The sequence below is a fragment of the Eucalyptus grandis genome, chromosome 2 (genome assembly GCF_016545825.1).
Source record: "Eucalyptus grandis isolate ANBG69807.140 chromosome 2, ASM1654582v1, whole genome shotgun sequence".
Taxonomy (NCBI): domain Eukaryota; kingdom Viridiplantae; phylum Streptophyta; class Magnoliopsida; order Myrtales; family Myrtaceae; genus Eucalyptus; species Eucalyptus grandis.
In genome coordinates this window covers 4,324,576-4,348,355 of record NC_052613.1, presented here as the reverse complement: position 1 = coordinate 4,348,355, position 23,780 = coordinate 4,324,576, and the positions used below count along the sequence as shown (strand labels likewise).

The 23,780-nt window shown below is 41.1% G+C and overlaps 4 protein-coding genes across 9 annotated transcripts; 1 reads left to right on the top strand and 3 right to left on the bottom strand.

Annotated features, from left to right (window-relative positions):
• Positions 1-7,938: 7,938 nt before the first annotated feature.
• Positions 7,939-10,109, bottom strand: LOC120285894 (protein PAM68, chloroplastic). The gene is made up of 2 exons (XM_010055762.3): positions 9,947-10,109; positions 7,939-8,818 (listed from the first exon to the last, which is right to left on the bottom strand). Exons 1-2 carry the CDS (start codon positions 9,977-9,979, stop codon positions 8,195-8,197), a joined length of 657 nt encoding a protein of 218 aa, XP_010054064.2. The 5' UTR covers positions 9,980-10,109; the 3' UTR covers positions 7,939-8,194.
• A 521-nt stretch (positions 10,110-10,630) lies between these two features.
• Positions 10,631-12,942, bottom strand: LOC104442358. Its single transcript, XM_010055763.3, has 4 exons — positions 12,515-12,942; positions 11,532-11,627; positions 11,387-11,435; positions 10,631-10,955 (listed from the first exon to the last, which is right to left on the bottom strand). The coding sequence occupies exons 1-4, from the start codon at positions 12,869-12,871 to the stop codon at positions 10,867-10,869; spliced, it is 591 nt and encodes a 196-aa protein (XP_010054065.2). The 5' UTR covers positions 12,872-12,942; the 3' UTR covers positions 10,631-10,866.
• Positions 12,943-15,849: 2,907 nt separating this feature from the next.
• On the top strand, positions 15,850-19,085 carry LOC104442359 (cadmium-induced protein AS8). 6 transcript variants are annotated; one of them, XR_005548379.1, is made up of 5 exons: positions 15,850-15,970; positions 16,914-17,160; positions 17,387-17,656; positions 18,252-18,324; positions 18,648-19,085. XR_005548379.1 is itself a non-coding variant. In XM_039306537.1 (5 exons), exons 1-4 carry the CDS (start codon positions 15,968-15,970, stop codon positions 18,263-18,265), a joined length of 531 nt encoding a protein of 176 aa, XP_039162471.1. In that variant the 5' UTR covers positions 15,850-15,967; the 3' UTR covers positions 18,266-18,311; positions 18,648-19,085. The 6 variants fall into 6 exon arrangements, 4 of the variants coding, with proteins under 4 accessions (XP_039162471.1, XP_039162470.1, XP_039162472.1 ...); XR_005548380.1 differs by having other exon boundaries at positions 18,252-18,330; XM_039306537.1 differs by having other exon boundaries at positions 17,390-17,656; positions 18,252-18,311.
• A 950-nt stretch (positions 19,086-20,035) lies between these two features.
• LOC104442361 (growth-regulating factor 5) lies at positions 20,036-23,444 on the bottom strand. Its single transcript, XM_010055771.3, has 4 exons — positions 23,276-23,444; positions 22,188-22,539; positions 20,501-20,922; positions 20,036-20,366 (listed from the first exon to the last, which is right to left on the bottom strand). The coding sequence occupies exons 1-3, from the start codon at positions 23,304-23,306 to the stop codon at positions 20,511-20,513; spliced, it is 795 nt and encodes a 264-aa protein (XP_010054073.3). The 5' UTR covers positions 23,307-23,444; the 3' UTR covers positions 20,036-20,366; positions 20,501-20,510.
• Positions 23,445-23,780: the final 336 nt, after the last annotated feature.

The following is a 23,780-nucleotide window of genomic DNA, read 5'->3' as shown; positions in this document are numbered from 1 at the left end:
GGCGATTCTTAACATATTTGTTTGGATAGCTTTATCAATTAGAAATATGGTGCAGAAGCAAACCAAGCAAGGTTATCGCTACTCAAGATAGAAGCATGCTAGGTGTATAACTGTCTTGAATAGTTCATATGCTAGCAAACAACATATCATAAATGAATGTTGAACATATTGCAAATTGGAGCCGACCATTAGGCAAGCTTGAACCCTAAGGTCAGGCCAAAATTGTTGCCCAAACCTCCCGCCACCAAAAAATAAAAAATCTTTTGAGTTATTTGACTAAATTGTCCATATAACTAGAAGTTCATTGCTTGTGATATTTCTCCCTATTAACCTAGGGCTTGTTCAAGATAATGTCCTACTAGGTTCATGATCAAGTCTCTCATCACACTTCTATTCATGCATGGTCTCACTAAAAACATGAATGATGCAAGCACTAATCGAGAAATACAATTTGAGAAAGTGATTTTGGGAACTTTTTGATGCAAAAATTAAATATGCCCTACATGATATTATATAGTTTAAGCTATTGCAGGACAATACACACTAAAAATAAAAATAAAAAAAGCCTCGTCTGATAGAGTCAATACAAAACTATCTATCAAGAGAAGGAAAGAAATCAACAACAACAGAAAATCTGGAGGACATGGCTGGCATCTGTTACGCGTGGCAGATTATGGTGGCCTACCGATTTCAATTCGTTCGTGGCAAAGAGACACCCTGGCGAAATTAAGAAACATCACTGGTCTACCGACCTCTTTTAGTCATTACCATCAGATGACATTTGTCAAATATTTATTCTTTTTTTTCTTTTCTCTTTTGGCGAAACATCTCGTGGATGGTGCTCCGCAGATTCTTGTAGCAGCAGAATATATCTTGCTTTATACGTGAAACCCTAGACGAGAAGATTGCATGCACATAAGAGAGAATCGTTCTCTTTTGTTTTAGTTTACTTGTCATGCAGTACAAGGAAGGAACTTATAGCGTATCTCGAGGTTAGTCTGGTGCTTACTCAGCGCGGGATATTCTTGGTAACTCGAAACAAATCAAAAAAGGAAAGAGAAAAAAAATCAATGGAGACATTTCAATTTAATTACAAGTCCTTCGAAGCAACGTAATTGCCAATATTTAGAATGCGGTGTGTTATGTGTATAGGAACGGAAATTCACATATCAAAGGCAAAAAATTAAAAATAACTTACATTCATTGTGAAGGATTAGATGGGTAAATGATTTAATCAACTCTACGAATGTGATCGTGTCATTATGACTCGTGAGGAGAAAAATAGAATATAAGTTCTTTCTGCTCTTCTTTTTTGATTTTTTTTTTTCCTTTTTTCCTTTGCCAAACTAGCATGTAAACTTGGAAAAATAGGCAAATGATCACCCCCATTATACGATTGGATATAAATCCCCTATTTTAATGTGGATACCATAACGGTTTTAGTTGTGATGATCGTGATTTTCGTAACCACATAATTGACAGGTGAGATGACTGCCACATTTAGAGCGATGACCACGATACAAAGCCAGCGTAAAATGCGTGTCGATAGAGTAGGGATGGTACCAATTGATCGGTTCCTTTCGCCATCTCTGTTGAAGGGTTGGGATTTGACTTTAGCGTCTCCTATCCACATCAATATAGACTTTGCTTGTGAAAATGGTCTATCCAAAAGGAACCCTAGATTGGGGTTTCGATGATCAACTTATAATTTAAACAATTTAAATAAAAAGATGCCGTGGCTCGTGGCCCATATGAGTACGTAGCAATTAAGGAACTGATTTTTGCATGCATGTGACATTACGTGGTAAAGCTAACCCTAGCTAAGCTAAGCTAAGCTACAAAACCTCTCTTTTTCCAGCCAAGATCGACTAGGGCATGCGAATGAAGGACCGTAATCTCTGTGCAACTTTTTAGCTGTGCTTTTGCTAACTCTTTTGATTAATGTTATTTTAACCTCCTTTTGCTTTTCTCAGATTTTAGGATAAAATCTTTGGTCGGTTCTCGCATCCACATTAACTTGTACCGTGCAAGTCTGGATTTCCAGCTCGTGTCACGGACAAGCACGTGGACATAGCTAAATGTCTCATATGTTCCAGTTCTATTTAGGGTAAAGCGGTCCTGGTGTCGTGTTCTTAGCTAAGCTCCACGAGAACAATCCCTTGTAGTTTTATGGGGGCGGAATCTCGATTGATGTTTAGCTATGTTGAAGTTTCTATGCTTTTGACTCAAACAGTGGACACTTCTCTCTCTCTCTCTCTCTCTATATGGACAGAGGCCTATAGCCAACTACCATTTCGGTGCTCACCTGGCAATCCATGTCAACATTCAATATGAATAAAAAAATAAAAGGGACGTAATTGAACGTTCAAAAAAGAGCCAGTGACACATATATTTCCTATTTTAATTTTATCCGTTCATTGTAATTTAAACTCGCTTTATCAGTATTGAGTTCTGATCTCATGGGAAAAAAGAGAGCACGTAGATCATGAAACCATGCGCATAATCTTCATTGGTTTCCACCCAAGTTCGCTAATGTATTTCTCAACTCTCACGTGATTAATTTTCTTTCTCATGAAAAAGAAAGCTTGCAGACTCTCTCTTTTATGGTCAAGAACATAGGAACTCCCAAGCAGAGAGGAACATAGCAACTCCCCGCGCTGGGCTCAATACTGCTTTCGAGCGCCTCAAACATGAAAACTTGCAGTACTTCAACTGACAATTACCATGTCCAAGGACATGCCAAAGTTCAAATCCAAAACCATCCAGAATGGAAGAAAGACTTGTACAGTACACTGAGTAGCCAAGGCCATGATCCTCCGCAACTAGCCTCCTTCCAAAGTTCTCTGTCATTTCGTTTCCTTATTTCTGACGTCTATAATGTCGAAAGGTACGTGGAATGGTCCAATAGAGAGAGAGAGAGAGAGAGAGAGAGAGAGACGGAGGGAGGGAGGGAGGGTGAGGGATTATTAGGAATAGAGAGTGGGGGAAAACTAAAAAAGTAGACACGAGTCTCTGAGAGAAAAGGACCACGGTTCGTTTAAAGAGGGGCGTGAAGAACAAATGTACCAGTTTTGATATCTAAGAATTTGTGCGATGCAAAATGGTTGGTAAGATTGAATGGTCCAATCTGACTGCACGGGTGACCACCAAGTATCCCACGGGCAAGCGTGATGGAATCAACGTGACAAAACCCATCTGTCACAAATCCAATTTGGATTTGTACCCCGAGATTCCCAAATCTCATCAATCAAAACATTAATTTGCCACACGCATAGGGGGTAGAGAGGAGGGGAGAGAGAGAGAGAGTGAGGGAGATTATTATTATTCTTGATTTTGAAAAGATATCACCCAATAACTTTTAATTTTAACGTATTGAGTTTAGAGTTGTCAGTGAACCTAAATTCACAGGCCTTAAAAAATAGAAGCAATGTGTAGATAGAGGCTCAAAACACGTCAAAACAGGGGGTCTAAACGACCTCACATTCCGTGGAACCAAGCTTTCATACAAATACTACTTATGCATATCCAAGCAATGTAGAGTTAGTCCATGTCCAAAGGTCTCCTTTTATTTTACATGTACTAAAATTAGGCACAAAAATCCAGTGTCACTGGTGATGTTAAACTTATATTAGTTTGGAGACTTGTTAATGACCCAACCCATTTTATACCGGTCAAATTCCTTAAAAGGAATACTCATATACGATTATCGGTAGTAACTCTTTTACGATGATTTGTACTTACAAATCCCTTTGCAAAAACTCTCTTGTCCACTATGGATTTTGAGGTGTCATGTAGAGAAATTGGATATTGTAAGCCACCGTTTGAAATGAAGGAAGGCACAAAACGAAAATAGTACATCGACTTTTAAATTTGGAAAGAAAAAAAAAGCATATTAAAGGTCAATTCTTCCCAAACGGGATTAACGCTCGAAAGTTGGAAAAAAAGTCCATTTCGGCCTTGATCTCAATAGCAAACGCACGCTCGACATGTACATAATCGAGCATGAGCAGATTTTCAATAGCGCGATCGATATCTTGAATAGGACTATGAGATGACTACGTAGTTCTCCATTCACATTGCTCTTCTAGTATATTTAAATGTATGATAAACCAAGATTAGGGATGTGCAATCGAATCGGATATATTTGAGAATCGAACCAGCCCACCCAAAAAATAGGGTCGGAACCTGTTCCCATTGAAACCAATTCCAAATGATTACCCACCCGATAACCGATTTCCGAACCAGTTTCATAAGTAGATGTCTAAAATGATATTTTTTTCCATTGATTTATATCTTTACTCTTGTAATCACATGGCGTTTTCCTCTATTAGCTCTCTCAAACACGTACGGCACTCCTCATTCGCCTTTCCTCTTCCTCACTTGCTTCCTTCCCTCACTAGCTCCCTCTTGCACCGTCCGACGGACAGACGGTGTTTATCGCCGTCAATTTTTTGTGTACCACGTAGATTGATTCGCCTAATTTTTCTTTTGTAGGATAAGTTATGTTTGTATAAATGAGTAATTTCATGTAATAATTGTGGAAATAAGACTAATATTAGACTCATGTTTATTGTTAATTCTTTGTCTTATGAATTTATTTATTATAATTGACCCCGTGGATCCTTAATTTTTTGTTTAATTAAAAAGTTAATGTGTTCATTCATTATAGATGCTTAATGTTTCAATACAAATTAAGAGAATTATAAAATTTGAAGTCATATAGGATCTTAGGAGATTGTAAAATAGATTCCGATGGAAACGAGGTTGACCCTGGAACCGAACCAAAAAAATATGATGGGTCAGATATATGATCCAATACAAATAAGATCGGGTATATGATCCAAAAAAAAGAACCGGTTACAATAGGATCGGGTATAAAGTTTAGGTCTAGATACTATCCACCCTAAACTCGACCATCCCTAACCAAGATTGAGTTCACTCGTTTTTCGAGCAAGGTAGAGCAAAACAAGTTCTTGCAGTGAGGGGTGGGCTATACGAGCTCCATGTTCTTTGGTGACCCGCCTCTTAATTTTTGCTTTTCTCTTCCATTCCAAGAGCGCCAGCACCATGCGCTTTAGTTCTCTTTTCTCTCTCCCTTTCTCCCCCCATTGGCGTGACGTTCCCGCCAGTCTAAGAAAGGGAGGTCGGGCGGGTTGTGCAGTCCCCCGGGACAGTGGGTATGGTAGCGGTCAGAGGGCTCAGAGATAACGTTAGTACGGTAACCAGACAGACAAGCCACTTACTACCGGCTATGACCGGTGACTAAACGAGGGGGGTCTTGCCTTGGGCGGCGTGGAGTTTCTCAGATAGACGCTGCAGGTTGTTGTGGGTTGTCAGCGACCAAGCGAGCCAAATTGGCTTTGGCCAAAGATGTTGTGGGCAAGCCCTTCTTCCCCTTCATGGTGCTTGTGTGTTGCTTTTAGTAACTTTAAACCACGCACACACCGCTTGCTTTATTCCTGGGGCTAACCTGTCTTTAAGCAAAGAATGGTTGGACAAAAACAATTCAAGTCCCTCCCTCCCTCTCTCTCTCTCTCTCTCTCTCTCTAGAATTGCCACGTGTGAGGAGGATGAGGAAACAAAGCTTTTGCAAAAGAGGGTTTTGTCATATAAGATCTTCTTAACCAAGAAAAGCATAGTCAAGGTCCAAAGCAATTCCCAGCCCCCCCACTCTCTTCACCGATTTCTGGTTCTTTCTTTTTGTTTTTTTCTTGGGCTGCCCCTCTTTTGGCTGATAAGATGATATATGGGAATAATACCCAATAATTCAAACGCATACTTCTTTTTCCTGCATTTGTAACGCCTCTTTAGGCAATGCGGTAAAAGAGCAAAAGAACCATTTCCGAAAGTGCTCTTTTGTCATAATTTATGACACATTATGAGCTGTAAGATGTGCAGTGCCATAATGCTGTCTTTGGGTTAATTTCTTTCTTTTTTATTCTCCCCACTTTTCTGGATTGTTGGGAGAAGAAAAAAAGGGGTCATTTTATAAGTGCATCAAGATTACCATTTGGAAAAGTCCAGGACCTATATTGCCTAGAGCAGTTGTTAGTTATGTAAGGGAGAAGAAATCATGATTGCTTCTTAGCATCTAATGGGATAGCTTCGTACTTAAATGGTTTGACAAAGCGTTTAATCTATTGAAATACTTGGTTTCGATTGTTTGTCAATCATAGTCCCGAAGAAAATGACAAAAGTTGTTTGGGAGGGATGTTAGTTTTTGTCTGTTGGGGGGCCACAAGTCCAAGTTAGAGAAGCCATACACTCTCTCTCTCTCTCTCTCTCTAAAATTTGGATTGGGGTTGGTCAAGAAGCATGAAAGAGAAGGGGTGGATTAGACTTGTTTAAACGTTGGGGAATGTTCTGTTTTGTCATAAATAATGACTGGTAACTTTAAAAAAGTGATTAAAAAGTCATTCAGCAATCTGCCCTCTCCAAAGGTTGGCCCCCAGAAAAAAATAAAAATAAAAGAAAAGAAGAAAGAAAATGAATCCTCTTCAAAGGAAAGGAGATCTAATCTCAATCCCCAAGTCCGTCAACCTTTCCCCATTTCCAATGTTGGATTGCCCTTTTTTCATTACGCTTGCTTCTTTTGATTTCTTGTTCCGGATTTTCTTTTAAGCGGGGGAAAAAACAGCAGACACCCTGTGCTTACCCATGTTAAAAGAAGAGACCAGGTGTATTCTTACATGCAAATCAAAGCTTTTTCCCCCAACACAGCCGTACCCCCATCTTTATATGTTTTGATGGAATGAAGGTCCTATATAAAAATACATCACACTCAAACGTTTGTTTTCTTCTCCTTGTTGTTATTCAAATTAAAGGACTTTTTGTCAACGACTCGTTCATGCAAGAGTACTTTAAAGCCTTACCTAAGTGGATCCCTGTCGGCCTTCACATAAGCACAAATAAATACAAATTGAAAAGGATGGCAATGATCACAAATCACGAATTTTAAATCTTTCCTTTTCTTTTTCTTAACGAATTCCTCCTAGCCATAAATTCAGCAACTACCAACAGCAAAAACATCTTTTGTCTACAAGCAACAGGAAGTAGTGAAAACAAAGGGGAAGTCAAACCTCAAAACCTCAAAACTTTGTCTGCCATATTCTGAACATCTCTTTTCTGGATCGATTAAATGTCCGTAGGCATTGTGGAAAATAAATTTTACGAGCTAAGAGGATCTAAGAAAGAATATGCGCGTTTCGATTTCACTTAAGCATCGATCCCTTTTGATAGAAAAGAAAAAAAGAAAAAGAAAAAAAGTCGATTGCTTAGCCCGACTTTGGCCCATTCATGCTTGGGCCAGGCCCAGGCCAACTAGAAAAGCCACTTCTATAAAGAGGACTATCCTTTGTCCATCAATGAACGTCCAAAATGTCTTCATATTTTGCTAGGAAAAACTATATAGGTTCTAAAAGGGAGCAACGCAAGAAACGGATCATTTGGAAGTTGCATAAGCAATGGCAAGGTCATTATCTTTACGATGGTTACACAAAACGGTATTCGAGCATGTTGTGAGCTCATATATATCACTCTATGTATGTTAGAAATGGCAGCTCGATTTCAAAGTTCAGGGCACCCATAATTTTAACCCTGGCTTAAAGAATGCATTTGAGACCCTTGAGACCGAATATTTACGAGTGATCTAGCCCAACAGACGCACTTTCCTCGGCTCATGATGCCACTTGTATCGTCACGTGGTGATGGTCAATTTCGTGTCGGCAACACACAACCTGCCAGCTGTAATTATGATGTCTCCGAGTACCCAACATCAGGTACCTAAGAATTTCTCCAAATATTCATTATAAACCGCGTCGCGATAAGCAATAAGCAACAGAGCAACGAAGATCAGGGACCACGTAGCTGCATGTCAAAGAGAGAGGGTAAGGAAGCAGACGTAGTAAAAGAAGTAGCAAGCATGCGACTTTCAGCAGCTTTTCACATAAATGAAGCATTACTGCATCGCTTTAGATTTGCTACTCAGTTTCCATCTCGGTATCAACTCTGTGGAAAAAGCACAGTCGAAACCAAAAGATTTCGAAGAGAAGAAAGCACTGGGCCTAAAAAAAAAAGAACATGTGAAAGAGACTAGAGACTGAGAACAGGATAGTTACTCGGTGACACTTACATTACACACAAAAAGAGGAGCAAAGCAAAAGACCTTGACTCCAGAAAGCTACCCCTAACTCCCCTACTTTTTCCCGGACCTACCACCTCCTCCCCGAAGAGACTGCCAAAACACAGGCCAATTCTTCTGGGCCTCATTCCAGCCCAAGAGAGAGCCTTCCCTGAGAGGGTCCCAACTAGAGGACACAATGCCATAGCTCACACCCAAGAGAGCTGATCCAAAGAAGAAAAAGGACACAATGAAGGGCACCCAGGTGGGTACATCAATCTTGAGCCCCACCTTGAGGTAGTAGAAGAACGGGAAGAACAAGAGCCCAATGAAGAGCGGGACGCCGACCGAGAACCCCATCCGGTTCATCATCCTGTTGGTCACTACTTCGGGTATTATGCCTTGGTCTCTCGCGTCCTCTTCTTCGTTATCTTCATTGTCCTCGTTGTCATCGTATTCTCCATTTGGTTTCTTCGTCTTTTTGGCTTTCTCCGGAGAGGGTCCGAAGCCCTTCGGGCTCCTTAAGGTGGCATGTAATTGTAGGGCGTGGGAGTGATTTCCTTTTGATGGCAGCTTTTCTAAGGAAGCTGGGAATTGGCATGTTTGTCTGTCCATCTTTAGTCGTCTGTCCAAGTGGCTGGTTACTAGGAGAAAGCAAGGTTTCTGAATCACATTGAACCGTTCACAGCAACCATCAATCTGCAACAGCACATTATGAGCCATCGCTAAGCATTTGACGGATATTATAGAGTTCATCATAGACTCATAGTCGGTTATAATCAATCTAAAAGTAAGCATCCAGGACTCGAACCGTGTTTCTAGATTACCAGATTGATGCTCCATATCACAAGGCTAGGGAATCCTGACATAATCGAAAGACCATGGCAAAGGTCCAAGACAAAATTTGGAAATGATTTCTATCATCATGAACACTAGTTTCGCTCATCAATCAGTTTTCCATCAAAGGTTTCAAAACATGATGCACAGTCCCTGGGGGAATAAACTATTAACAAACTGTGCCAATGTGGAGGAACTATATATCTCAATTAAAATCACGGACATTATGCAGCAGGTCGCGGGCGTCACCCATGTGTATATTTGACAACTCGCACAAGATGTATGGAAGTGTGGGTAAAGTGTTCCCACTGATTAGATGTCTAAATACAATTATTTTCTTGTGCGATTGATCTATCAATCCACCTCAATTGATCTTCATACTTGGAGTTTGTTGCTTAATATATCTTACATACTTACTCTCTCAAGCAGAACAAGCAGAACACTTGCCATATAAGATAATCATAAGAAACTATGTCTTATTTCCAAATATGTTTTTCTTGCCTACCATATCGAATTGTGCAAATTTCATTTTGAATGAAGAAATCAGAAAGAAAAAGAAAATGAAGTAAAATCTCCCCATAGATAATCATTGGCAGAGCAACAGTAATTACCCTTAGCTAGCAGTGCCAAACCACGTGTTGGAGGATGATGGCTACATAGCAACCATGAAAAGCGACGGATGTTGATTACTAAGAAAGTCAGCTGATTACTAAAAAAGTGTGAGGCTGTACGAAGAGAGAAAGTCAGGGAGGGTGAGTTTGAGAGCAGCGCCCAAGAACGCGACCCTGAATACGGAGACTGGAGGCAATTTCTTTAGTTCCGTTCCTTGACACATCCAGATCGCACCTGAAATAACTGAGTGCGGGTATTCGGGGCTAGTAGATAAAGCTGCTTTGGTGTTTTTTATTCTTTTTCCTGTGCTTTTATTTTGAAGAGTTTATCTGGAAGTTGGAGAGAGAGAGAGAGAGAGAGAGAGCAGCTTTTGAGTACCTTCGCTGCCCAGCAAATAGAAGTAGAAGCCATTTGACGTGCTTCTCGGATTCCCTCCTGCTGAGAATTCACCACCACTCGGCCGACTACTCCATGGCGCAGAGAGAGAGAGAGAGAGAGAGGGTGAAGAAGATAAGGTATGAGATTTTCAGCTGCTTAAGCTTGGGCTGGGAAGGTTCTCTGCCTAATGATAGACTCAAACAAAATCCGGCCCAATCAGCGCTCATTTTTGGCCCATAAAGAAATTGACGTATCGTGTTACGATATGACGAAGCAATCCTCCTTTTTCAATTAAAAAGAATTGTTTTTCCTTCTTTTTCTCCTTGAACATCTTAAGAAAGCCATCTTCGATTATTTAGGAGCCTTAAGTTTCCCGGCCCAAAAAGGTTTTTTAGAAAAAAAAAACGTCAAGAGACAATTCTAAAGTTTTCACCGCCTTCCTTGTGCAGGATATCCAGGTCTAAAGTTTTCACCGCCTAAATCGCGTTGGGTTTCCATGCATTCCTAGGATTATGGCTTAAATCAGCGTCGACGAGACAACTCAAAAATAAGCAGTTCCCCTCCACATTTGCCAGCTCATGATACGTCAAGCATCAAGACCGTGCCTTGTTGATCTATTTAATGGGAAAACCTGTACTGATTCGCTTGCTCGACAATTGAGGACAGATGAGAAATCTCATAAAATGGAGGAAATGTGTCAACCGAGCGTATCATTTATTTCCTTTAGGCAAATAGATCCAGCTCGCCTTCTCGCTGCTTCGGCTTAGTCGTCACAATTAGTGAACCTACGAATCTCTTTCAATTGGGTGTATGGAGTTCAGTAATGATCAAAGTCAGTCAAAGCAATTCACACAAGAAGGGGGCCAATGCATGAGTGAAGGATGGAGTTCAGCAAATCAAGTGGTGTTCATGAATATCAACTAACGTGCGGAGACTCCAAGATGGCTGCGGAGGGCATTGATGGCTTTGTCAAAGGATTGCGAAAGCTCCGGGATGGATGTTTTGCACACTGAAAGCAGAGAAAATGTTAGTTTCCCCCTAAAATTGTATAAACACACTCCACGATGGCCACATAAATATGACTAGCATGATTGTTGAATCTATTCCTCTACATCATTTGTCATAATAAATTGGACTAGAGGCCTCAAATATGCAGGAAAAACATGCTAGCATGCATTGAACCGGTAACCAAAACATACAAGCTCTACAGAAACCAAAACCATCAGTACTGCTTGAATCTTTTGGGCATTTTGCGAACTACACAATGGTGGGACTGAGCTATGACTTCAATGATAGAGAGATCATTCTTAACGGATTCAGATGATTATACAACCCAAGTTTTCTGCGTGAGCATATTGGATCTTGCTTTAGATGAGCAAGTTAAGGATGGTTTTCCAATATAAAAAGAAATTTAAGAGACAGGTCCCCGGATGATCATACCATGAGATGTGCTGGCTTGAGCACCATCCATGAATCCCACGAATGTCGCCTGGAAAGAACCATTTGTTTGCACATTTAATTAGGAAGGGATATCAAGAAACTTCTGAACAAGATTGGATCGGAGCTGCTATATCATTATTATTACCTTCATAGCTTTTCGAGTTTCATTGATCTGCTCAGATATCATCTTATACTCCTTGTCTGCTTCATCCGCGACTTGTTGAATTGCCTGCGCATGCTTCTGTGACATTCGATATGGAACATGATATAAAGTGAGAAAATCAATGAATTAGGTTTGTGACGTAGTTCAGTACGACTAGAAGACAGAAACATTTACGGAAACACAGTATCAGAGAGCATCCTTTGAACTGACAAAGGTAAAGCAAGCAGGCAACACAAGGATCATTGACAAATCAAAATTAACTTTGATATTTGGCTTTTTATTGGTGATAAACTTCTAGGCATGAAGGCCGAAGATAAGATATCAGTGAGCAAAATCACCACATCATTACTGAACTTCATAAGCACAACAGTTGAAAGCAACTGTGACAACTAAGCCAAAGCAGCCGAATAAGCAAAAGACTGGATCTCTTTGCCTAAAGGAAATATATGACATGATCAGGTGACACATTTCCCCTATCCATTATCGTCAAAATGGACAAGAAAAATAATGGACTGCCTCAAGAGTTCGCCTACAATGGATCAATAACAGATTTGACGACAGTTCACTCAAAAAATTGGCATCCAGAATGATAATCGTCCTCAGACATTATCAAATCTTATTTCTAAGGAATATATTCACTATGACTACAACAGTTTGTCCAAAATTGACAGAAGATCTCTCTCTGATAGGAAGGACAAATAGACAACAGCGAACCTAAGGATGATTCATGAGTTCCTAAAAGAGATTCTAATTCGCATCATACGATAGAAAATCCCTAACTCACAGCTAAATGTATGCGATCGGAGATTTTAAACTGCGTAGGACATCTGATTTGCTCGATTGATGCATCAACTCGAGGACTTTAAACTTACTCTTGACCAGAGCTCGTCAAGCATCAAGCAATTGCTATATACTAAACTTAAATCCGGCAGCAAAGTAATCGGAAAAGGAGATAGAAGAAGGACCTTGAAGCGCTTGTGGAGGCGGGAGCGAGAGGCCTCGACGTCCTTGGAGATCCCGGAGTGCGAGTCATCGAGGCGGCGCTTGAGATCGTCGAGCTGCGAGGAAGCGAAGCCCTTGAGTTCGCTGATCGAGGTCAGGCTCTTGCTCGCCGGAGGCGGGGGCGGAGGCCGGCCGGAGGTGTCGTCGCCGTTGATTCCGCGGTGGAGGCGGCCTCTGGCTTTGGACTTCCGCGACGATCCGGCGCCGTCGCCGGCGGCGATGGTGTTGAAGATGGATTGCAGAGAATCGCGAGGTAGCGACGGCGAAGGCATCGGTGACGGCGGCGCTTTCTGCTTGCCAGATGATGATCGCTTCTTCATCGCGACTGACCGACCGATCGCTTGCTCTCTCTCTCTCTCTCTCTCTCTCTACGAGGAGTGGGGCTGCTTTGGTGGCGGGCTTTTCAAATACTTCGAGAAAAATGTTTTATACTCGGATTTATAGCTTGAAATTCTATGGTTTATGGTTGCAGTCATGTAGTCATATTAATAATTTCGTCTAGATTTCCATTGGTCATTCATTGTTTAAGCTCATGTTGTCACATTTTTTTAGTTTTTCTCCCGATTATTTTTTAATGAACTAAGATAATACACGTATTTACTATTTTTCTTTTTTTTTGATAATTTTAAATTAAGAACCGTAGTTTCATGTGCTTCCTTTTTTTTTATAAAATAATTGTTGTCTTAAATAATGGAAATATACTCGTCCTAGCATTTATAAGAGGGAGTCGGGAATTTGAACTTTGGACCTATATGGACCCGACAAATCATTTTCTCCAATAATTTAATCAGTTAGGAAAAGGGCCAATCAAGATGTACCCATATATGTGCATATGTATGTATATTAGGTAACACCAACAAGGCCTCTTAAGTGTTGCAATCAACCATTGAAATATGACCTAAGCTTGAGCCAGAGCTCAAGTTTTTGAAGTGTATATGATGAGAGCTAGACTTAGTTATTTGTTAGGATTGCTTACAAGTTACATGTACAAATTTATAATATTCAAATCCAATTACCCTATTGGTGTCACGCCATCTTTTTAAGCTCAAAATCTGCTATGTATCTTAAATATCGGAGTCTAATTGACTTGAACCTAAATATATAGTCCGTCGAGCACAAGTAGTTTTTAATAACTTAGTTCTCACTATATGAAAAAATATTTCATGTTCTTGTTAAACTAAGTAAAAGCACATATTAAGTGCAATGGATGCCGTTAAAAAATAAATTTGATTCAGAGTCCCGGTGCGTAGCGTACGCCATCGCTTCATCTTCACCTGTGGCAGCGCCGAAGTTGCCTGAGTAGCCAACCAGACGAGGGCAAGTCTCGTCGTCAATGGGGAGAAGACGGAGCGTTTGAATCGACGCACCGTCTGGACCAGCGAATCGCTCTCTATCGCGCATTCCCATCTTGCATTAACTTCTTTGACTGCAGAAACCGATGACGCGACCCATCCGCTCGATATACTCGCAGCCACCCCGGCGACTGGTCTCGCATGCATTTCGCTCCACAAAACCAAAACGCAGAAAACGCAGAGAGAGAGAGAGAGAGAGAGAGAGAGACCAGCGACGACGATGGAGAGGGCGGTTCAGGTGCTTGTGAAAGCCGTGGTTAGCAAGACGAGGAAGGTGGTCTCGGGCTTGACGACGCTGTGCTGGAGCAAGAGCGTTTTCTCCATGGCGGAGGAAGTCGCTAAACGGCTGGTCGTCATCGGACCCGAGGTTCTTCTCTTCGGAGTTTTGAAATGCTTCCTTGGTATGCCTTTTGCCCTTCCGCCTCTTTCTTTCCCTTTTTCCCCCCATGTTGCGTTTAGGTTTCATTCATGCATGGCGTTTTCGCGCCCACTGGCTTCTGAATGGAGAAATAATCTACTTCTCCGTTCACTTATCTTAATTCATGCATGTAGTGCAAAGTATGTAGATAGCTAATGAGAACTTTCGATGTGTTGTATTTGGTAGGTGGAACTGGGAGGGTAGCTTCTGTGTCCATTTTTATTCTGGAGATTATCATCAACTTAAGACCGTGGAAAAAGGATTGATCAGAAGAGAAGATGGTACTGCTCGAGGAGAATTGCTGAATTTTCTTTTCTTTTTTCGGTGGCTTTGTTTTAGGCTTTATTGTATTTATCTTGCGGTGTTCGTAATGAATGTTCGTGTTATATGGTATTTTACTAAGGTAAGATAGCTTCGCACAACTTAAGGACATGCTCACCATCGAATCTTCTTCATGTTAAGCGAGAGCTAAAGCCCTTGAAATATAGAAAGAACAAACAAAAAAAGAAGTGAAAAAGCTAAGAGCTTAAGTTATTTTGCCGCTCATGCTATCTCGCGACATAAGTTATAATCAAATGCATTTATTTCATTCTTGACTTCCATGTATACTAATCAAATGCGTAATAAATTGTCCTAGATGATCTAATCAAACGTTGGAGACTGACGTGGGATTGGTCCGTGTTTAGACATTGTAATTAGTTCTGAAATTGCATGGCTGTGTTTGGAAGCATGGACATAGGTAACTAAAGTTGGGATAGCAGCAAATCTCTTTTTCTTCCCATGGACCTTGAATTGATCAATGAAGGTCAAGAGCGACTAATATGTGCAGAATGGAGTGCATGCATCTATTGGAAGAAGATTCATGATAGGCCTTGTGCATTAATGCTTGGAATAATACGTTGCAATGTAATTATTTTCTTGAATATTGTAATGTTATGGATGTACAAATGTTCTTACGTCAGTTCTTTTATCAAATATTTACGAGTGTCCCTCCGAGTGAGCATTTTACCGTGAATTTCAATTCCTTGATGGGGATCTTGGGTAGAGTACGGTGGCACTTAATCGTGACTAGAGTTTAGATTAGCGAATAATGTTCTTATCCTCACATTCAAAAGCCAGACTCAAATCAATTTATTAAAAGCAAGAACACCGTGCGAGGCAGATACGTTTTGCCTCGAAAGGACATAATGGAGGCAATTATCTTGGTCTTCAAATTGGGAAATCGGAACTATCTAATTTCCCGCAAAACTCCCCCCCATTAACGCTCCTTCATTTTCTTCTATCGACAAACGACCGAACGAACGTACCTGATTATTAGGCGAAGCTCGCTCGGGACTCCATACACCGTTGGATCAACCCAGTAGGAGATGAACCGATATGGATCACAAGATCATCTACGCCCTCGTGCTGCGGGCCCAAGCTCTTGGGTGACATCTGGGCCCACCCACGATAAAGCCCAGACCCATCTCGGATTAATTTGAATTAATCGCGAAATTCATATATGTTTATTTATTTTATTTTATTTTTTATGGAAGGGAATATTTTATCCATTTCCTGTGAGCCGCCGCCATTCCCATTCCTTCGGGCGCATCGCGTAAGTCGTAGTTCACCGAAGCGCTTCGAAGGAGAAGACGGACACGGCCTCGATGGTAATCGCCATGTGTTTACGGATTACTTTTCTGTAATGTGTCCGTGCTGAATAAGTAAGTCTCTCCGATCATCGTGTTGGGTGTCGCCGTCCTCATTCGATTCTTTTTTGTTCTTGTTCGTCTTCATGATGCTTGAATTTGAATTGGCGTTTCGGCGCATCAGTTAAGCTTCATTGGTAATGGACTTTTTGGGTTCTTGCTAATGGGTAGCAAGAATTTAATTGGTTTCTCAGCTGGGTGTTTGAACCGGGTTGGTAGAAGTATTCTAGCGATTTTTGCATTGAGGGGAGTGGTGAAACGGTGATGATGAATATGATGGTCCTCAAAATCTTGGAGGAGGAGGAGGATCGACGTTCACTTTAAGGGTGGTACGTTCCATTGCGATGGGGAGTACTTGTGGATAGCAGAGCCTATCCCGCCTCGTAGCTTGTTGGTTACTAGAGGGTCGGCGCTGCTTGGAATCTGTCTTGGACCATTTTTGCCATTCATTTGCGTCGAAGGATTCTGTTTTTTAGTTCACTTCTACCAGAAGTTCTTGCTTTGAAAAGCATTGAGCAGGACATCTTTCTCTCTGGAAAAGTTCTGTTGAGGACATAGTAGAGTATTTGCGAGCTGAAGATAGGCGATTTTGGACTTTGGCGTATATCTACTATGTCTACTGAAACTGCCTCAGTCATGCTCATCAAGTTTGCGCAGTATAAGAGAAATGCGAGAGCCCAATTGCAGTTCGGCGAATATTTTTATCTACCTTTCTTGCTCTCTTTTTTCTTCCTTATCCGTAGCATCTGGTGGAGGAAAGACTTTATCTATGTGGAGTTTTGAGATCTGACATTTGCTGTCGCAATATGGAACACCAAATTGTTCAAACTGTCGAGCATTGTCATCTCACCTTAATGCTGTTTTGTAATGAGTTCTCACAAACATGATCATTTTTTACTTACAGGTAGGAATGATCATCAAAGGGTTGTTTAGAAGATATGAAAGATGGAACCCTGTGCATCCAACTTTTGGAGCCTTTTGGGGGATGGGAATTGGTTTAGGATGTGGTGTTGGATGGGGTCCTGGTTTTGGCCCTGAGGTGATTGGCTATGTTGGAGCTGGCTGTGGCGTTGGGTTTAGTGTGGGCTTCACTATGGCTGGCTTTGGCATTGGTCTTCCTGCCAATTATCTCTTTCGAGTGCCATACAACGGTACAGTTTTTCAAATTGGAAATCTATCTTGTGCATTGGTTAACCTCAAATATTCGGGGTATGTAGACTAAAGTGGTGGCTGTGGCATGAATGTTAAATGTCGTAGCATTTCGCTTGTCTTGAACTTGTGATTTTTAATGCTTAACTATGGATCAATGGAGTGTCCAGAAAATGGCGGTTTTCTAATTTCTGTATCTGAAACTTTGTTATTGCATCCCTTTTCCAGTAGTTACGGCAGTCAGAAGTAATGCTTCAGAGTTCAGCCAATTTGGTGGTCTCATTTCAAGGAAAAGCATTGCTGGGGGTGGGTGGAATTTTGCACCACACATCTCAGTCTTCCGTACAGAAGCTGGCAGAAAGCTGCTGTCTAGCTTTAGGAGAAAACATTTTTTTCAACCGACAGCCAACTTGTTTGACATGAATCTTCCATTACAATCTGGGGATGTCTGGAAATGTCTCGGAGCATTTGGCAGTCGACTTGTTCATCCTCGTAAGGGTATGTATAAAAGAAGGCATCTTGTAGCTTACCAAGATCAAGGATTTGCTTTTTAACTACTTACATGTCTTGCAGTGCCGCTCCTAGGAAAAAATTATATTTCAACTGTCTGCAGTATTATTGCTTTCCTTCGCTTGCAGTTCTATATTTCTCATTCATTTCCTAATTTGCCTACGGCAAGACAAACTGTGGCAAGTTGCACATAAGAAGTGCTTTTGGTTAAATCTGGGATTGCACACTTAGCACAGTTTCCTGGCTGTTTCGTTGAGTTGATCTGCATTCAGGTATGGATGTGAAGCTGATGTCAGAATACAGGATTGAGAGTTCACCAGTTGACAAAAGAAACTTGATTTAACTGGCTGCCTTGCATTACGGAGGTGGGAGGATACTTTAAGCAAAATGTAAATGAAACTGATTCCAATACAAGGAAAACATAACTGCTTGGATTTTTGACATGACGAGACTTGCTAGATGTTTAACTATTACAATGCTGTGGACAGATCTGACATTAAATGACTCGGCCTTTATTGTCCTTTTCACAAATGTTTTTAGTTGGTTAGAAGATTACAAAGTGATTTATCTATGTCACCTGCAGGTCTGAAGGATTGATATCATAGAGATCTCCCAGCAGAAAATCATACATACTGTGGAAATGGTTGGCATCTAAAGTACAAGTGACTTCTCACATTCTGGGTTACCGATTAACGGATCCACTTCTTTGTTCCTTTTCATCGGATGGTCCAAACAACAATCTATTTTTGCCTTCTTGGTTTTATTCTTTTTAGAAAATCAATATTATTTGATTGGGATAATCAAAACAAGTAAGAGACAATCTAAATTACGTAGCACTAGTTTTCCTTTAAGCATATGATCCAGGGTCTAATTGTTCCTGTTGCAGCATAAATTATTTCATTGGCTGAGATGCATATACATAATGTTTGTTGATGATGGATGGAAAAAAAATTAATTATTGTCTTCTACTCTGTTGTAGGCTTATGGTCACATAAGATTCATTTTAGGATAATTTGAACTACACGTCGTTCGTGGGTGGCAGCTGAAGTGAATTGCAGTGGCGAGATTGTATGTGTTAGCTAAAGTGGGACTGCAGAAAATTTTGGAAGGCAAGCTTTGGCTGAGCATACCCTTGACACTCAACGGATCGACGGGAGATGTGGAACGGCGGAAGAGGAACGACGATACTAATTGGTAGTTGTCCATATATTGAAAGGAAGAGACACCTTGACATTTATTGCAGGTGCTATTTTAAAGCAGTAATCTTCTTTTTGTCTTTCTCATTTATCCAGACCACATCTTTGAGGCAGGTTAATAGCTTCAACAGGTAAAGCCAGCCTTATTGAGTGATATGCCCTTTGTGAATCTCTCTCTCTCTCTCCCTGACAATTGATATCTCCGTAAAAATTGGGTGAAATCAAAGGAGTCGGGTTGACTCAGCAGTATTTCTTGAAGGCTTGGCTTCTTCTTGGAAGGGTTAATAACTTTAAACAAGTCGCCATTGAGACGGACATGATGATCGATGACAAGATTGAGCTGAGAATAGTCGGTGTAGCCAACCTCCACTGTGAAGGCCACAATATATCACACGGATGGTGGTAAGCAGTCGTCAAATGATGGTGGCATGGCATGGCTCGTCCTTATCACGGCTGAGAAGATTCGACTCCATCTCGAGTCCCTGTGAAAACAGTCACATCCCACCATATACGGCTCTTAATAATGCGAGCATTTGAATGGTGTGTTAGGACTATGATTCCATTATCTAGGGCATCGCCATTCATCAGATAGTCAAATTCTCAATGACAACACAAAAGGAACAGCTTATAATTAGCAGGAGGCTTTGAGCAAACCAGACAGCTGACTTCTCAAAAAGCCCGAGTGAACTTCACATCATGAATATGATATCAGTATGCAAAATCTCCACAATATCATGTTTTAACTCTCTATCCATAAACCACGACTGCGCAAAATTGCACATTCGAAATACCATTTGATTCGACCAAAAAAAAAAAAAAAACCATTTGATTATAAATACAGTTCCAATCTGCACAGAACAACGTAAAGATCCTTACTAGATTTCGCCTGTAGCACAAAATCTCTATTCTCACACAAGGTGTAGACAACTTCTCATGTTTTCATTACTGGAAGTTCTAATACATTTCCAGCCTCTAAGTTACGTACACGCGGGATGCAGGCAGGTTTATAGTCCTTCTATGAGGAAGGAACATCGATGCAAAGCAGATAAAACCTCTGAATTTCCTAAGTGCGCAAACTAGTAGGGAAAGCCCTAATAGCCCCATACCTTAAGGTAAGAAAAGGCCCAGATAGGATTGGTACTTCATACGCCGCTATTACGTCATTATACAATGAAACCAAATACGTCCAGATAAGATACAGATTCATGAATACAAAACATCACCATCAAAGTGCAACATCGTTAAGATCACAGAATCTGAATTTATCAGCTCTTGTTGTACTGGAACTATGAAATCTCCAGTCTACACAATACACATGGTTTATTCCAGGACGCTACTTGAGCACGAAATTTTAACATCTAAAACATCAGTTCAACATTGTTGATGAGACATCATTGTCAGAGCTGAATAACATTAAAATACACATTCTGATCTGACCGAAGCAGGAGTTGCTGAGATACCATTCCATCATTTTGAGCGCAACACAGTTGTAGAAAAAGGATCTGGACAAAATGTGAATTCAGCTAATTATTCTTCTCTTTCTCGAAGAGCTCATCCAATGGTTAAAATGGGAGAAAAGATGAAATGAAGAGAAGGGTGGAAAGAGCAATTAAGTTACAGATGAAAGTGGACTTACAAATAGGCGATCATGCATCCCTTCTTGACAAATCCGAGAGATTGCTGTCTGAGTACCCGGATGGATGCGACTGAGCAGAGGAGAACGAAACCATGTCAGACCTTTGACCATCAAAGAAGAACCTCTTCTCTCTGGTCTCTGACCAGTCATCAAAGAAGAGCTGAACCGGTTGCTGCTCTTGCTTCACTGGACCCGGCGAGCTGAAATCCATGCCAAAGAAATAATGTTGTTTCTGCTGCTTTGACGTTGCATCAGAAGGCAAGCGGCCAAATTCTTGAAGAGCAGAGCTGTTCCCCATTTCTGATAAGAGGTCGGCAGGTGCTTGAGATGCCGCATGATGGGTGTTTAAAAGAGAGTTCATCTTTATAGTCCCAGGTGCTGCCATCATGGATTTGTTTGCATCTCCTCCTGGCTTGAGTTCACTTTCAATGTAAAAAAAGAGTAGAAGATTACTGGCTTTTAGAAGCAACAGATTGGCATAAACAGATTGACGACATTTGAAGGGGCTTGTGATGTGTCATGTACAGATGAACTTTATGAAATACATGCAGAAATGAATTGAAGAACAATAGTGACCCCATCCACGCCAAAAACAGATTATCAGGGGAAATAATGAAGAATGATGAAACACGAAATACATTCACACCGGAAATAGGAAGAAATAACAAAGAGGTCTCATCTAAAATTTGGTCCTTCTCACTTTCTAAGGTGTTTAACAAAAGCATCGATTTTAGACGCTCAATATTGATACGCAATTATATGCAGGAAACCTGCACGCAATAATCTCTGCGGATCATGTCATGTTTGTGCCATAGACAGCAGGCTCCACAATAGTATCGTGTGTGAATCTCATTGCCAGCAAGATTCTTTCAACTATACCGGGGGCCTTAGGCAAGGGAAATCCCATGTCTCCAATTCACTTGATCCGTCTTGTTTCCCAATCATGGTAATCAAGTAGCCATACATGTAATTACTACAGGAGATTTTCTTATATATATTAATGCAAACAAATTAAAATACAATAATGCACCAAACCACCTCCTTTCTTTGGAGACTTTGAAAAAGAGAAGGCTATCATCAGAGGTGCTATTCTTGCATTAGTAAAGCAGAACCATCACTCTTGTTTCTTAGCCATTTATCATCTAGATAAGGAACTTGGTTAGTGTAATATGCAGTATCCATTTTATAACAATGATTTTTGTGAACTTATCTAAAAGATAATCTATTTCAGATCTGCTGGGTCATGGCATGCTTCAGGGAAAGAAACATAGTCACTCTACTCTTGATATGCCCTGATTTAGTACATGCAAGAAGAGAACAGCTGCTGTAATTCCACTTTCTTTGGTCTATTAAGAAGAACGCCAAGTTTACATATTAGTCATCAAGGGATCACAAAGTTGAGAATCCAAGCACCTGAATGAAGTGATATTCCCCCTAGTAAACTGGTACCCCAACAAAGCAAATTAAAACCTCAATAAAGGAATGTTGTGCAGAAAAATCATATGGAATTGCCATCATATTCAACTCCATGCTTAACTATACAAAGAAAGCTTCCAAAAACAATTATACAAATCATTTAAGTCCTGAGACCAGATTATCCATCCTGCTCTAAAAGAAACACAAGCAAGCTCCCAAGAGCTCAAAAGGTCACCTTAAATTGCTTTGTTTTGAACATGGAACAGCATACCTGTACTTGTTATAATTTCCATATGGTGAAGTCTCCACCTGCAACTGAGAGAGGCCACTTCCAAAGCACAAGTTCACAGGATTACTCAGGGACTGTGAAGGCAGGTTCTGGAAGCTTCTGCCACCACTAGAGCTCCCAGTAGCAACGTCTAATGTAGCGGTTGACAGAGACTGAGAGACAGTTTGTGATTCCACAGGCTTTCTTGAACGGTAGCGGCCACGGTTCATGTGCCGCTCACAGTACTTAGAGTCGGGGTGTGCATCTTTAGAGCACCTCCACTTCTTACCATCTGTCCTTCGACATCTACCTGGCTCAGGGTCTATTTTCTTCCCGTAGAAGGAGTAATAACCAACTGCAACATTGAAAGTTGCAAATAACATGCCAATTGACCAGAAAAAACAGTCCCGGAAAAAAAGAGTGAGCAGGTCACTCAAACAAAATCATGTGATGGCATGAACTGGAAATGACTTCCTTCACAGTTACTATCTTCTAAACTCTGATTACTTCATGACAGGCCCCAAGGTAAAAAAAATACGCCATCTTCTTATTAAACATACATCCAGCGTGATGGATTGTTTGTACTTTAGGCAAGACAGGGAATTTCTGAAAAATGAACTTCTGACTCCCTAAAAGAGCGATCCAAACTACACAAGTTATCGTACAAACTAAACTTCAAGTGTCGATGAGCTTTTGCTATAAACCAATCGAAAGACGTGAAGCCAATTACAAAAAAGGCAAAGTCATGTAAGGAAAACACATCAGGAATGAGTTCCTCCTCGCACATACAAAGGATGAAGACCCATATTAAATCCAGAAGCACGGTGGAAACTGAAAATAAGTTATTTGGGTAATCCATGGCTGGACGATCGTGAACCCGACTAAAAAGCGAAAATCAGCATCAATATTTCCGTTTCGCATTCCCACCTTAGGAATCACCCATTTTGAATATATATATATATATGAGCGAACATCAGAACTCACGAAGAGACTCGCACGGAAAGGTTCAAACACAGACAAGCGACATACCATAAAAACAGATTAGAAAAACCAAAATATCAAAAGAATAAGAAAGGCTAAAATCAGCTTACAGCTGGGGTAATGAAGTAACCTAGCAGACATGGACTCCAAGCTCCGGTGGATGGGGGCGAGGAGCTCAGGAGGCACGGAAAGTCCTGCCTTCAGGTACTTGAAGATCAGGGCTTGGTGCTCCAGCTCCTGCCACTGCGCCACCGTGAACGGCGGCCACCCCCTCCTCCCCCTCCTCCCCTCCTCCCCCACCTCCGCCACCGCCGCCGCCGCCGCCGACAGACGCGTCGCCGCTCATGTTAACCCCTCCTCAACTCCCCCACTTGCAGCCTCTCAGCTTATAGATCTTCCCACCCAGCAGCTCAGCCAGCCCTCTTGAAGATTTGAAAAAGGGTCTCCTCGTCTCCTCCTGGTCTCCTCCTCAAGTCACTGTTCAGAGCCAAAAAGGGAAAAAAAAAAAAGAAGAAAAGAAAAAGGAGCAGACTTTAGTGGCACGAGTGACCCATTCGAAGTTTATTTATGATGGGTATTGAGCTAGACACAGAGAGAGAGAGAGAGAGAGCGGTG

What these genes read in the sequence shown, in the direction of transcription:
- LOC120285894 (XM_010055762.3), bottom strand. Translation starts at nt 9,979, where the DNA reads ATGGCTTCTACTTCTATTTGCTGGGCAGCGAAG. An exon ending in CTATTTGCTGGGCAGCGAAG is followed by an intron (nt 8,819 to 9,946) that starts GTACTCAAAAGC and finishes GTGCTGTTGCAG; the next exon opens with ATTGATGGTTGCTGTGAACG.
- LOC104442358 (XM_010055763.3), bottom strand. Translation starts at nt 12,871, where the DNA reads ATGAAGAAGCGATCATCATCTGGCAAGCAGAAAGCGCCGCCGTCACCG. An exon ending in AAACTCGAAAAGCTATGAAG is followed by an intron (nt 11,436 to 11,531) that starts GTAATAATAATG and finishes GGTTCTTTCCAG; the next exon opens with GCGACATTCGTGGGATTCAT. An exon ending in TCAAGCCAGCACATCTCATG is followed by an intron (nt 10,956 to 11,386) that starts GTATGATCATCC and finishes CTCTGCTTTCAG; the next exon opens with TGTGCAAAACATCCATCCCG.
- LOC104442359 (XM_039306536.1), top strand. An exon ending in CTTTCGAGTGCCATACAACG is followed by an intron (nt 17,161 to 17,386) that starts GTACAGTTTTTC and finishes TCCCTTTTCCAG; the next exon opens with TAGTTACGGCAGTCAGAAGT.
- LOC104442361 (XM_010055771.3), bottom strand. Translation starts at nt 23,306, where the DNA reads ATGTCTGCTAGGTTACTTCATTACCCCAGCT. An exon ending in GTTACTTCATTACCCCAGCT is followed by an intron (nt 22,540 to 23,275) that starts GTAAGCTGATTT and finishes TCAATGTTGCAG; the next exon opens with TTGGTTATTACTCCTTCTAC. An exon ending in GGAAATTATAACAAGTACAG is followed by an intron (nt 20,923 to 22,187) that starts GTATGCTGTTCC and finishes TTACATTGAAAG; the next exon opens with TGAACTCAAGCCAGGAGGAG.